The sequence below is a fragment of the Eurosta solidaginis genome, chromosome 5 (assembly GCF_040869045.1).
Source record: "Eurosta solidaginis isolate ZX-2024a chromosome 5, ASM4086904v1, whole genome shotgun sequence".
In the NCBI taxonomy this organism is placed as follows: domain Eukaryota; kingdom Metazoa; phylum Arthropoda; class Insecta; order Diptera; family Tephritidae; genus Eurosta; species Eurosta solidaginis.
In genome coordinates, this window is record NC_090323.1 from 145206471 (window position 1) to 145221677 (window position 15207).

Here is a 15207-nt window from a genome sequence, read left to right on the forward strand (position 1 = left end):
CTCACCACTTACTAGACGTCCGGCTCGTTCCGATGTTAAAATAAAATGGACGAGGCTCCAGCCTCACGGTCGCCATGTGCTGTACGGCTTCGCTAGCCGCACTATCAAACTCACCCTCGATCGTATGCCCATTGCTCTGGGAGGAATTCTATCCGTGGAGGGCGCCGCCTCCATATCGTTGCCATTGTGTATACGATGATTAAATTTGCCTTATCTTGGCGGACGCCTGCGGTAAACTTTCCAGTACATTAAAACTCAACACTTTACTTTTTTGTAAATTACAATATTTGTTTTATTAAATATTTTTCCGACTGTTTAAAACTGCGTGTCTTTATGCGTGTCCAAAATTGTAATGTGATGGCGGTGAAACATGAAAAATGCCGATGTCACTCTTGCATGTCGTTTTTCATGTTTCACCCCACATATATCTTATTCTTTCTTACATACTATATTACAATGGGTCATGCCATAATGTGTTATGTTATATTCATTTTATGTGTAACATTCACAATTAAATATTATTGTGAGCAACAATGTTGAGATGTTGCCAGATGATTATTAAAAAGTTAAATTGGGGGATTTTATCCTTACACTGAAAAAATGCGATAATTCATTGCCAAGGATGGATAAAGCGATGAAACTTGGTAGGTGGGTTGACCTTATGACGCAGAATAGAAAATTAGTAAAATTTGGACAATGGGCGTGGCACCGCCCACTTTTAAAAGAAGGTAATTTCAAAGTTTTGCAAGCTGTAATTTGGCAGTCATCTACATGATGAAATTTGGCAGGAACGTTGCTACTTTTACTATATATGTGCTAAATAAAAATTAGAAAAATCGGATGAAGAACAGCCCACTTTTAAAAATTTTTTTTTTTTAAAGTAAAATTTTAACAAAAAATTGAATATCTTTACTGTATATACGTAAATTATGTCAACGTTCAACTCCACTAATGATATGGTGAAACAAAATACAAAAATAACAGAAAATTTCAAAATGGGCGTGGCTCCGCCCTTTTTCATTTAGTTTGTCTAGAATACTTTTAATGCCATAAGTCGAACAAAAATTTACCAATCCTTCTGAAATTTGGTAGCGGCATAGATTCTATGACGGTAACTATTTTCTGTGAAAATGGGCGAAATCGTTTGAAACCACGCCCAATTTTTATACACAGTCTACCGTCTGTCCTTCCCCTCGGCCGTTAACAAGATAACTTGAGCAAAAACCGATATATCTTTACTAAACTTAGTCCACGTACTTATCTGAGCTCACTTTATCTTGGTACAAAAAATGGACGAAATCCGACTATAACCGCGCCCACTTTTTCGAAATCGAAAATTACGAAAAATTAAAAAAATGCCATAATTCTATACCAAATACGAAATAAGGGATGAACCATGGTAATTTGATTGGTTTATTGACGCAAAAATAACTTTAGAAAAAACTTTGTAAAATAGGTGTGACACCTACCATATTAAGTCGAAGAAAATGAAAAAGTTCTGTAAGGCGAAATCAAAAGCCCTTGAAATCTTGGCAGGAATACTTTTCGTGGTATTACATATATAAATAAATTAGCGGTACGCGACAGATGATGTTCTGGGTCACCCTGGTCCACATTTTGGTCGATATCTCGAAAACGCCTTTACATATACAACTAAGGGGCACTCCCTTTTAAAACCCTCATTAATACCTTTATTTTGATACCCATAACGTACAAACACATTCTAGAGTCACCCCTGGTCCACCTATATGGCGATATCTAGAAAAAGCGTCCACATATAGAACTAAATCCCACTCCCTTTTAAAATACTCATTAACACCATTCATTTCATACCCCTATCGTACAAACGCATTTTAGAGTCAACCCTGGTCCACCTTTATAACGATATCTCGAAAAGGCGTCCACCTATAGAACTAAGGCCCACTACCTTTTAAAATACTCATTAATACCTTTCGTTTGATATCCATATTGTACAAACGCATTCTAGAGTCACCCCTGGTCAACCTTTATGGCGATACTCGAAAAGGCGTCCACCCATAGAACTAAGGCCCACTCCCTTTTAAAATACTCATTAACACCTTTCATTTGATAACCATATTGTACAAACGCATTCTAGAGTCACCCCTGGTCCACCTTTATGACGATATCTCGAAAAGGCGTCCACCTATAGAACTAAGGCCCACTCCCTTTTAAAATACTCACTAGCACAAACAATTCTAGAGTCACCCCTGGTCCACCTTTAAGGCGATATCCCAAAAAGGCGTCCACCTATAGAACTAAGGCCTACGCCCTTTTAAAATACTCATTAACACCTTCCATTTGATACCCATATCTTACAAAAAATTCTAGAGTCACCCCTGGTCCACCTTTATGGCGATATGTCGAAAAGGCGTCCACCTATAGAACTAAGGCCCACTCCCTTTTAAAATACTCATTAGCACCTTTCGTTTGATACCCGTATTGTACAAACGCATTCTAGAGTCACCCCTGGTCCACCTTTATGGCGATATCTCGAAAAGGCGTCCACCTATAGAACTAAGGCCCACTCCCTTTTAAAATACTCATTAACACCTTTCGTTTGATACCCATATTGTACAAACGCATTCTAGAGTCACCCCTGGTCCACCTTTATGGCGATATCTCGAAAAGGCGTCCGCATATAGAACTAAAGCCCACGCCCTTTTAAAATACTCATTAACACCTTTCATTTGATACCCATATCGTACAAACAAATTCTAGAGTCAGCCCTGCTCCACCTTTATGGCGATATCCCTAAATGGCGTCCATCTATAGAACTATGGCCCACTCCCTCTTTAAATACTCTTTAATACCTTCCATTTGATACACATGTCATACAAACACATTCCAGGGTTACCCTAGGTTCATTTTCCTACATGGTGGTTTTCCCATATTTTATCTCCATAGCTCTCAACTGAGTATGTAATGTTCGGTTACACCCGAACTTAGCCTTCCTTACTTATTTTAAATAACTTTTAAACGGTTAGAAAGAGTTAAGTTTCGCAATTGGATTCTTATAACTGGCAGTGGTGCGCATCCGTTGATACCCATTTCGACTATATCGGACCAATTTTCTACATGAACAATAAATGGCCTAGACAGTCTTAAATGAGTAGAAAATATAGTACCGCGCCGATATTTTTGACATTCGGCGGCGGCGTATATCTCTAGTCAGGAGACGGACCCGGATTGGGATCGATACCTTCCCGGAGCAGGATAGTATGGCGCAGTCATGCTGCAAGGAACTTCTGGGAGGAGTAAAAATTTGTGGGAGGGACACAACAAATTAAATGGGGTTACACTGAAATTGCAGTCCTTGGTCGGGAAAAATCCGAGTCGTTCCGGTACATAGAACCGACTGCCTTGGGAAGCGCTGCTGGTGGGGTAGTTTTTGAGGCTCCCTTATGCTAATCATTGTTACTCTGCATACTCTCTCAAGTTTTTTTGGTATACGTACTTTTTTGTGTGGCTGTCCACCAAACAAGAACCCCATAGTAAAGTAAGGGTTTCACAATTGCCGTAAATACCTAATGAGAGAGTTCGGGCGATAGGCCCCACGTGCATCCTAGCATCCTCTTGCATGCATAGGAGGCTTTCTTCGCTCTCTCTTCCAAATGGACTTTCCACGACAACTTACTATCTAGTATAACTCCAAGATATTTTTTAAGGTTTTCAGCACCATTGATTTGCTCGTGCACCTCTGCCACTGCGCCTTTGCCCCCATCATTTGCCGCTACTTTCAGGTTATCGAGATCCTTTTCCACCTCCTCGGCTTTTAGCGTATTGGGGTTATTGTCCTGAGGACTCCTCTTTTTAAGGCGCATAAATATACTACCTGCGTCCCTGGACATTTTCCTAAGCTTTGAGTGCAACAGATCCTCCGATTCCTGATTAGTTTGGAGGATGTAGTACTGGCCGCCCTCCACAGGTGGAGTACCCCCCAATCCCGTGTTGGTATGTTCGGGTTCTGCCGCTGCAGCATGCTAAGCGTGACTTCCGCCTTCATCACTCGGTGGATCCAAACCTTGGCCTTTGGTACCGTGGGGATAAGTGCTCTAACCACCACCTTCAAACTTGCGCCTTCTTGTTTTTGAAGGTCTGGAACAACTCTCTGCAGCCATTCTAAAGTCGCCTTACTGGTGCAGGTCATCAGTTTAACCACACTGTGCCAACCATTCGAAGGCTGGTTGCGGGCTGTTTGGTTCATCATGCATCCTTTTGATCATAATACTGATCAGCTCCCCTTCTATGGATCTCCACCTTTCGGTTGACATCTGCCCATTGGGGACGCTGCAATCTATTATTGCCACAGTCAGGGACTGCTTCGCTCCCTTTAGCTTATTAACACTTGTCTTTGCTTCTCAAGCCATTATTACCTTCCTCTTCCTGTATTACAGCTTTTGAGGGATATAGCTTTCCAGTACTTACATATATTTCCCTCTTCGATCCGCTTTGCAGATTTTGAGGTTTGGTTCCTGTCATTCCGGCAAATTCGCCTCCAGCCATCATCAATATCGATTTACGTTCGAATGAAGGGATGACGGAAGATCGTTCCAATATACATACATCAATTAACCGCACTGTCAGAAAATCAACACAAAAAACGAATCAAATTTGTCTCTCCTTACTTAATTTCAGAAATGTTAAAAACTGTTTTCACGTAGCTTTATTGCATTGTTTATTGAAATTACTGGTATCATTTGATTATATTACAAAGAGCTGTAATATTCTGGAGAGTGACTCGGAATTTTGAATTCAACAAATACACACGCCGATTACATTTACATTTTAAAAAATAAAACATGTTTTACCATTACACATTTTTTTGCCAAATAAATCTAATTTAATTCAAGCCGGCTCATATTTATAATTCATGATAATTCATTGTTATAACCAAATAAACGAAACAAAAAACATACGTATTTTTATAAACCCAATACGTTATACATATCTACGTTGTTTTTTCAGAATTACAATTACGGAAAGAAACTGTAAAAGGTAAGATATACCTGATTATATTTTGCATTTAAGTCATTTAAGCGGTTTTTTATATTTATTTTTAAACCTGGTCAAATTATTTACCACTGTAATTTATGCCCGTTGAGAATAGAGGCACTAATTTTTTAGCCTTTTTATTCCTTTTTCCACCAGCTGCTTGACCAGCGTTCATAGCTGTAGATTTTTGCTTCTTTTGTGACATGGCCATAGCAAGTACATCGCTCAAGTCAGTATGCATTGGCGTAATATCAGCTAAAGAATCATCAATCGATTCACACTCACTAAAGCGATCAGAGTTTGCCATGCGATTTGTGCTATTCAAAGTGTCTGGTTTCGGTGTAGAAATATTCCTACCCCACGAAGATAATTCTTGATACATATTACTGTTATTTCCGCTTGGCGAAGATAGCGTTGGCCAATATGTTTCAGCTTTAGGGGATTCACCAACTACAGCCACAGTTGAATATGTTGCTTGACGTTTGGATTTTGGTATTGCCTGTGGCTTGCTGCTGTTGTTGCTGAGTATATGGGCAGCAATACCAACGATTGGAAGTGCTTCTTCAAAACCACACTAAAAATTAAATAGATTTTTTGTTAAAAACACACACATGTGTAGATTAAAGTTTTGCTTACAATTGGAAATTCTTGAGCGGAAGTTAAATTCAAATTGGCTGTATTAGCTATTAATTTACCCATTTGCCGATCATTAATCTCGTTTATTTTCTTTTCACGACGTTGCTCCTCACGTTCTCGACGCTGGCGCTCCTTTTTGCGCATTTGTATATCTCCTGTATGAATAAAAAAAAATTGCACTATTATTGTACGCATTTAATATGCTGTCTACTATTATTTCGAACCTTTAAATAGACGCAATATTTCGTCAGAAACGAATGGAGGCTGTAAATCGACTTCAATAACAGCAAACTGACATGTTAATGGCAAATGTCCTAAGCATGTAAATTTACGACGACGTTCTTCATCCATTGAATGATACTCCTTTTGTAAAACATGCGCGCTTATTAATAGCGGTGCACGATCTAAGGTGCTATAACAAGCTTGTAACATTTTAATATTCAAAGGATGTAAATAAATATTTTGCCCATCCACGGATTGATAGAAATAATAATATTTTGTGTTATCCTTTTCATGTCCTTCTTCGATAAAATTGCTTGCGCTATATATATGCGAATCCTCAATGCTGATTACCCCGCTATCTGTACTTGTTTCGCCTTCAAAGTCAAGTGGTGCATGTACAAATTTATCAATTTCAAAACCGTTCTCTATGTCTTTTTCCTGAGGATTTTCTTTATAGTCATTCGTAAAATATTCATTTTCGCTCGTTTTAAAACCGGCGTCATCTTCATCTCTATCTTCTGGCCTATCTTCAATTTTTTCACGTCGTTCTTTTAACAAATCTAATGCTTGCTCTATAAATACATACTCTGGGCTGTTCGGATCATGACCAGCAATTAATTCATTATGTTCGCGTTCGATAATTTGTAAAATATCATTTCTTTTTGCAATCAAAATTTTTGAAAAGCGTTTACATTCATTACTTGCCGACAGTAATGGATACTTGTCGTTATTTAAATTGTGGTTAGGTTGGTATTTTTCTATCATCATGCAGCCCTTTTTGCGCCGCATTAATTGAAACGTAATTTCATCATCAACGTTGAATTGGCGTTGCTGTACAATTGTAGTACTTTTTAAATCAGCTATATGAATTGCTTCATAGCATATGGGGCACTTACGCCAAGTTTTATCGCTTAGAGCTAAATAGTGTAGAATACATGGCCAGCAATATGCATGGCCACAACGTGTCAATTTAGCTGCTATCGGTGGATAGAGGCAAATCGGGCATTGGGGTTCTTCTTCAGTTTGAATATTTATTTGGTCAATGAGATGCCAATCTATTAAAGTGTCAGGTGAAGCATACATGTTTAGCTTTACACCCGAATTAACGACGAATTGGAAACTAAAATTAAAAGAATAGCGTTAATAATATTTATAATATAAAGCGGGTATGAACGTTCCAGATTTGTTTTTCAAACACTAGATATATTGCTTGGATTTTGTATTAGCCCGATCTTCTCTTGAAAACTACAACATTACATGCCATTAAAATGATGGGGTTATGGGTTCATATTTTACATTCAAACGAAACTAAACTAAATTTTGAACCTGCTTGTGAACCAACTATTAACAGCAGCGAACAGACGCTTCCCAAGGCAGTCGGTTCTATGTACCGGAGCGACTCGGGATTTTTCCCGACCAAGGACTGTCATTTCAGTGTGACCCCATTTAATTTGTTTCGTTCCTCCCACAAATTGTCATCCTCCCAGCAGCTCCTTGCAGCAGGACTGCTACATATTCTCTTACTCCGGGAAGGTATCGAACCCAATCCGGGTCCGTCTCCTGACCCCGGTCCTGAGAAATGGTTTTGCTGCATTTGCCAGAAAAGAATCTTTTTAGGACGGTCATACTCTGTTCAGTGTGTCTCGTGCAAGGGATGGTTGCATAGGACAGGTTGTTCTGGGCTTGATCCCAAAACCCGACGTCCACGTAACTTTTATAAATATTTTGTGGCTCCTTGCTGCTCACGCCCAAGGGCGTCCCGTAGTCTACGCCTAAGCGTATCCCCACTACCTTCCAGCAGCTTCGCTGCTCAGCAAGCCACAACAAGTACCCGCTGCTGCTCGCGCCCCACGGCGCCAACAACTCAAACAGCTGATACCACTCATAACTACTACCTTCGTAGTAGAGCTGGTAGCAACGCTGAGCATCAGCCCCTGCCCCCGTCTTCTTCTCCCCCCCCCCCCCCCCCCCCTTTCCTGGCAGCAATCGTGCAGGTCTGGGAAACAGACTCTTAGTCCCTGCCTCCGTTTGCACCGTCTGCCAGCACAGAATATATAGGTTTGCGACATCCGCTCAATGCAGCTCCTGCCTTGGGTGGTGCCACTTTCCTAGATGTTCTGGTCTCCGCGACGGCAACCCCTCGACGGGTTTCATCGCGCCATGTTGCCAGGGTCGCAAACCCAAATCATCCGGGTACCCCAATGCTTGCCCAAGGGCGCCCAGTCCCAAGGCCACAACAGCAATTGCATCCTGGCCTTCCACAACCTAGGCGTAGTCACCCCTCACTTACCCCTAGAGTGGCGGCGTCACCCCTCATGCACTTCAGAATTCTGCAGTTCAACTGTAATGGACTAACTGGGAAGATTACGGAGATAGTCGATTTCATGAAGCGGCAAAACATCCGCATTGCTGCGATTCAAGAGGTTAAACTCACAGCAAGATCTGCATTGCAGACCTGCTCTGGTTATAATGTCCACAGGAAAGACCGCGAGAGCGGAAATGGAGGCGGCCTCGCGTTTATTATACACCACTCTGTGCAATATCATATATTTGATCCTGGCATCGACCGCAGTGACAATGTCTTAGAACGTCAAGGCCTATCTGTCCGGTCAGGCGATGCAAATCAAGAAATCATCAACATCTACATCCCTCCTGTCACCTGTTGCCCCAGTGGATACCGCCCTAATATCGAGGCCTTACTCACTGGCAACAATCGCATTATCTTAGGCGATTTCAATGCCCATCACGACCTATGGCATTCAAACTTGCGGGCGGACAGTAGGGGTGAGATGTTGGCGGATCAAATAGACGAAACGACGTTCTGCACAATAAACGGAGACGCCCTCACACGTATGGTAGGAAGCTGTCATAGCTCGCCAGATATCTCAATCGTGAGCGCAGAACTCGTAAACTGCGTCAACTGGCAGCCGATGGTAGCATTGGCATCCGACCACCTGCCCATACTTATTTCGTTCGAGCGTACCGCCGACTTCATCGTCACCGAAAAACGCACTTTCATAAACTTCAAAAAAGGAAAGTGGGAAGAATATAAATCTGCAACAGACAGCAGCTTTGCTGCCCTCCCTATCCCGACTGATGCCCGCCAAGGGGAGCGTGCCTTCCGTAAGGTCATTGAATCCGCCTCGGCACATTTCATTCCCGCCGGGAGAATTCCCGAAATCCGGCCCCACTTCCCGGCAGAGGCCGCGAGCTTAGCGAGGGAACGCGACCTTATAAGACAGCTTGATCCAGGCGACCCCCAAATAAGGGATATAAACCAACGCATCAGATTGCTTGTGGACGAACACAAGCGGGCGAAATGGGAAGAGCACCTAAGAGGTTGTAACCTCTCTACCGGTGTAGGTAAACTTTGGTCCACCGTAAAGTCCCTATCGAATCCGACTAAGCACAAAGACAAAGTTTCCATCGCCTTTGGCGATAAGGTGCTGTCGGATACGAAAAAATGCGCGAGCGCTTTCTGCCGACAATATATAATGCATCCTACGGTCGACAAAGATAGACGGAGAGCCAATAGACACGCACATAAACACAAACTCAGCGCGTCACCAATTACCATCACCGCTAGAGAGGTTGAGGACGCCATTGGTCGCGCTAAACCATCCAAAGCAGTGGGCCCAGACGGCATAGCCTTGCCGATGCTTAAAAACCTAGGGAAAGAGGGTTTCAAATATTTAGCGCATGTCTTCAACCTGTCTCTTTCCACCTTTGTCATACCCGAGAAATGGAAAATGGCCAAGGTGGTCCCGCTACTAAAGCCTGGGAAACCAGCTAACGTAGGTGAGTCATATCGTCCGATATCTCTCCTATCGCCAGTGGCAAAGACGCTTGATGCCATTTTGCTCCCTTATTTTCAAGCACATTTGCAGCTAGCCCCTCATCAGCATGGCTTCAGAAAACTCCATAGCACTACCTCCGCGCTAAATGTCATTGGCACCCAGGTAAATTGCGGTTTGAATCAATATCCCCACCATAGAACAGTACTCGTAGCGTTAGACCTATCAAAAGCTTTTGATACGGTCAACCATGGCTCGTTACTGCAAGACCTGGAAAGGTCTACCCTTCCCCCATGTCTTAAAAGGTGGACCGCAAATTATCTGGGTGGTCGGCAGGCATCGGTGCAATTCAGAAACGAAACATCAAAACAAAGGAGAATTAAACAAGGGGTGCCACAGGGTGGTGTCCTATCCCCGCTTTTGTTTAATTTCTACATATCTAAGCTACCTTCACCACCGGAAGGAGTCACAATTGTTTCCTACGCCGATGACTGCACAATAATGGCCACAGACCCAGGCCCAAAGATCGATGAGCTATGCAATAAAATAAACGGCTATCTCTCTGATCTCTCCAGTTTTTTCGCCTCGCGAAACCTGGCATTGTCACCGACTAAATCTTCCGCGACCTTATTTACAACATGGACGCCCCAAATGTCGACCATATTGGACATCCACGTCGATGGCACTACGCTACCGACTGTCTACACCCCAAAATCTTGGGTGTGACGTTTGATCAGGATCTACAATTTGGTGCGCACGCAACCGCAATTGTTCCAAGAATTCAGAGCCGTAATAAAATCCTAAAATCCCTTGCTGGCAGTACCTGGGGAAAAGATAAAGAAACGCTCTTGACCACATACAAAGCAATTAGCCAGCCGATTACGTGCTACGCGTCACCCATATGGTCGCCAAGCCTAAAAACCACCCACTGGAAGAAACTACAGGCTTCCAAAATACTGCTCTCAGAATCGCCACGGGCTGTCTTCTTATGTCCCCAGAACACCATCTGCATAATGAGGCGAGAATACTCCCCATCAGGGAGAGAAATGAGATGCTGACCAAACAGTTTCTGTTGAATACCCAGAAACCTGGGCATCCCATCTAGGGGCCTAAGGAGTCATCTCCGTAAGCATTTTGAGGAAATACGGCACCTGAGAACCCAGCCGTATGAAGCGGAAAAACACAAGCAGGTCCTTGGTGAACTCCATAGACAGGCGTCGGACCTTTATGTCGGGAATTGCCCGGTGATTCCAGTACTTGAAGAAAAATATCCAGAACTCGCAGAAGAGGAACGCATACTCCCCAGGGAAACGCGTGTCACTCTTGCTCAACTTCGTTCTGGATACTGTAACAGGTTAAACTCTTACCTATCAAGAATCAACCCCGACATACAAAATGTATGCCCTGCTTGCAATGTGTCCCCACATGACACCAACCATCTCTTTAATTGTAATGTGGAACCAACGCCTCTAACACCCCTTTCCTTATGGTCCACCCGTGTTGAAACGGCAAGTTTCCTTGGACTCCCGTTAGAGGATATTGATGACAATTTGTGATCGGTCGCGGCTATTAGGTGGGGCGAGCATTGCTACAACAACAACAACAACAACAACAACAACAGCAGCGAACAGAAAAAAGCAGCTGCAATTTTTGTCAAATTTCGTTCATAAATTTTTTAATTTCGATACTTGAAGAAAAACGTCTATGAATTTTGTAACTGAAACTATCCAAAAGGTTTTCAAAAAACTTCCGAAATTCGAGAAGTCATTTTGCACGCCGCATAAGTTGTGTGGGAAAACCAAATTCAGATATAGTGGCATATAGGCAGCTCCGTTTCGAACTGTCGAAGGCTGCTCTAAAAATTTTTAATTTGCTAGACTAGAATTGATTGGGCTACAAGACTGCATCCAGAAAAAAAATAGTTTAAAAAAACTAAAAAACACGCTTTTAAATAATATATCGAAATAAAAAGTTAAAAATAATTTTCAAAATAAGTTTTAAACAATGATGAAGGAAAAATACTAGTATTATTGTGAAAAAGGAGTGGGCCATTTGTGCCATATTTTTCGTATATCGAACGCCCGACGCTTTTTTCACAATACTAGCTGTTGTTGTTGTAGCAGTGCTTCGCCCCACAATATTACTAGTATTTTTCGTTCATCATTGCTTTAAACTTATAAAACGCGATAAACACTTTGATTGACAAATATTTACGTAGCACCTAGTTTTTCAATCTCTGACTTGATTGGATGTGCTAAAATAATAAGTAACCTCTGCCGGTCCAGGCAATCGAATCTACCAAGAAACATACTTTGCTTGTAAGAACTGCTCTTTATTATAACGCTGACGTTTGCTTGCGCCGCCATTAGCTCCATAACGCTGAGTAGCTCCTCCAGTTGCACCGCTACCTCCTTTACGACCGAAAACGTTAAAACGAAAAGCATTGTCAGTATCACGCGGAGCATAATGAAAATTGAGCAAATGATTCAAATTCTGCTTCTTGCTGCCTGGAGCATATATGGAATTCTGGCCATATTGAATATGTTGCCGAAACTTTTTTTTGGTCAAAGCACCGGTGACAGCCGGCTCACCAACAGTGGCTAATCCGGCGCCGGAAGAAGAAACACCGTCAAACTCGCATGCAATGCCATCTTCGTCAATGTCAACTGCATAGCTGTTATCAAAGTTGTTGCCACCGCTACCGCCACCACCGCCGCCGCGTTGGGGTGGCCGCTTATCAACATTGGGACGTGCTTTAACGCTAGGATACTGCTTTGAGTTGCGTTGAGGATCGTTACGAGTTGTGGATGGTTGTTCGCGTCGTCTTGAATTACGTGGACAAGGCTTATTGGCTTGTAAATCTATGACGCAGACATATTTAAGAATTATATTATCATACGCAATAAAATAATTATTTTAAATTTTACCTGAAACTGGCTTGCGTACGGATAGTTCAGAAGGTTGACATGCCCTTGATGAGCCCGTAAAATTGTTTTGTTTCTTGTTCTCCATTTTTATTTAAACCGAAAATAGCTGAGGCACAGCACGAAGCTGAGCGAAATTGAAAAACGAAGCTTCTCCTCCTCGACAGCGAACTGCTACAGATGTTTTCTCCAAATGGAGTTTTGTGCACTTTATTATTAATTCGAGACATTTTTATTGTGCCATGATTTTAACTATAAAAACACGAAAATTTACGTCGTGTAGAAGTTTAATGCACGAAGTATTTTTGCTTGCGAAAATGAGATGAAAAACTCGTAGCCGAGTTCCTAGTACAGCAACGGCTGACGTTGACGAATTTATTCTGCGATTTCAATAAACGTTTGTGGCTTTTCCCAGCACACAAAAGTCTTAGCACATTAATATATTAACTTTAATTAGATGAAAGATTGAACGGGAAAATTTAAACTTCCTAAAATACCAGCTTCTTGAAAATGACCAAAATCTCGAAATACTTTTTCCCAATTCCAGAACGAATGACGGAAATTATCATTGTAAATTTTACCAAGTAGCGCAACTAACAGCAGATCGGTGAAAATTCGCACATTCACACGCACAGTTCTCGACTCAGTTTCAAAAAAAAAAACTGTAGATTATTTAATTCAAATTTTAAAGTGAGATAATCCTTACAAATTTATGTATACAGAATATATATGGCGTTTTTGTTGTTATTAAAACAATAGTTTTATTTATATTAAAGCTTTTATCATTTTTTTTTTAACTTTGAAAAATCTACGAACACCATTTCTTCATTATATGACATTCGACTGCCTAGTCCACTGCCTTCCACTCTATTCGCAACATAACCTCTACCCTCTACTTAAGCTGCCAAACTATATAGTAAACCATGGTGGAACAACCAGGTGAAGTAAGCCGTCAATTGTCTCGCTCTAAATTCTTCTTTGTTCTGTCATTCGGCTATCTGAAAATTTTTCACCAATGTTGTCCCCGAAAGTGTTGTTTTTTCCATTTTTCAGGAGTAAAATATGGTAGTTTTAGTACTTTTTTCACATAAACCATTTGGTGAATATATTCAGATATTCATCATTTGGGTATCTTTGGTGTTGGCTTCCATAAGTAGGGCCGTGTTGAACTATTACGTTCTATTGTTAATGCTTCCATTATATATATGTTTAATTTGTTCCAAAAAAAATTTAAACAGGTCTTTGTTAAAACAAACAATTTGTATTCACGTCACATCTAACAAGGATTTTCGCCTGTGCAGCGCTACTGAAGACTATCGAAAAATGTTTTTGTTATTCCTGCATCAAGAATAACAAAACTGTCGTATTACACCTTATTTATGTAAAAACTCCGCTAAAACAACGGATTTCTAAATATTGTTACAAAAAATTTTAACTTACTGTTGTTGTTTTGCCCTAAAAATCAGATCACTAAGATAAGAGGAGTGTTACAGTTATGGATTGTAATTTAGAGTATATGAATCCGGCTCGATCGGATCAACATCTTCTAGGCCGAATATTATATCCCCTGACACATTTTAATAAATAATAACATGGTAAAATTAGTAATACATCACGAATTCAACTGTCAAGAGCTTTTCTAATCAAATGTGTATGATATATTAGAAGGGCATATGTTTTACTTCCAACTCTTAACCACAAATCAACAGAGCAGATGGAAATAACAATGGATTTTTAGGGATACAAACACATTTAAAAGTATTACCATCACTTCCAAGTGTGACTGTAAAACTTTTCATCATACCCGAAACCCATTCAAGTGCGCTAAGTTAGTACAGTTCAACTAAATAATGGATAACACCTCTCCCTTTTACGTCCGGTTTTTCGATGAAAGTTTCTACTGCAGTTGAATTTGAGGTCAGTTTGCTTTAGACGCATTATTGAGATTTACTGCTCATCACAGTTTTACCTTTTTATTTTTATTCGCTGCCAAAAGTAATATAAGAGCGCACTGGTCCTGTGAAAAAACAGTTTCTGTAATGGCTTTCGTAGCAAGGCATCTACTTTTCTACTCCTATTTTTTCGAAGCGGGTACAAATTTTACCCTCTTCTGGCCTTTAAAAATATATCCCTACCATTTAAGATAGCTTACATCTTCTGTCTTTTTTTATTTTCTTCACCTGGTGATTCCACCATGATAGTAAACAATGGAAATTATAGTACAGGTTTACAAGTATGATATGTATGAGAAGGAAACAATTCCTTTCTCTTTCTAACACACTCGCGTTTGACACTTCGGTCAATGTCAAACTATTGTGGAACTCAGTGGAACCTGCGTTTGACATTGAACGAAGTGTCAAAATTACCGGGGTTGCTGTCGTGGAAAGCGACGCAGAGAAACACAAAAAATACCGGAATATTAGATATGGGTTGCATTGATGGTAAATTTTTTTGAACGAATTTAGTAGAAAATGAGGTGCACCTATATGGGTCATACAGAAAATTATACAAAAGTCTTGAATTGGGGTATCTGAGGACGCGTAGTTATTCCAGCATTAAGAATACAAACACTGGTTCTACCCCTTCAAAAGTTTTCCGCGAAAAACAGTTTGAAACCG

General features: G+C 41.0%; 2 protein-coding genes across 2 annotated transcripts in view; one reads left to right on the forward strand and one right to left on the reverse strand.

The window, feature by feature from the left end:
* The window catches only part of Pex10 (peroxin 10), a 151776-nt gene that overhangs the window by 68315 nt on the left and 68254 nt on the right, over positions 1–15207 (forward strand). The window lies entirely within an intron of this gene.
* Positions 4680–13297, reverse strand: LOC137253528 (E3 ubiquitin-protein ligase RNF10). Its single transcript, XM_067790629.1, has 5 exons — positions 12593–13297; positions 11977–12526; positions 5874–6991; positions 5650–5804; positions 4680–5587 (listed from the first exon to the last, which is right to left on the reverse strand). Exons 1-5 carry the CDS (start codon positions 12675–12677, stop codon positions 5093–5095), a joined length of 2403 nt encoding a protein of 800 aa, XP_067646730.1. The 5' UTR covers positions 12678–13297; the 3' UTR covers positions 4680–5092.

Bases quoted from the DNA above. Each gene is read 5' to 3' on its own strand.
- LOC137253528 (XM_067790629.1), bottom strand. From the start codon at position 12,677: ATGGAGAACAAGAAACAAAACAATTTTACGGGCTCATCAAGGGCATGT. The intron at 12,527-12,592 runs GTAAAATTTAAA...TCTGCGTCATAG, and splicing joins CGTACGCAAGCCAGTTTCAG to ATTTACAAGCCAATAAGCCT. The intron at 5,588-5,649 runs GTAAGCAAAACT...TTTAATTTTTAG, and splicing joins CCGCTCAAGAATTTCCAATT to TGTGGTTTTGAAGAAGCACT.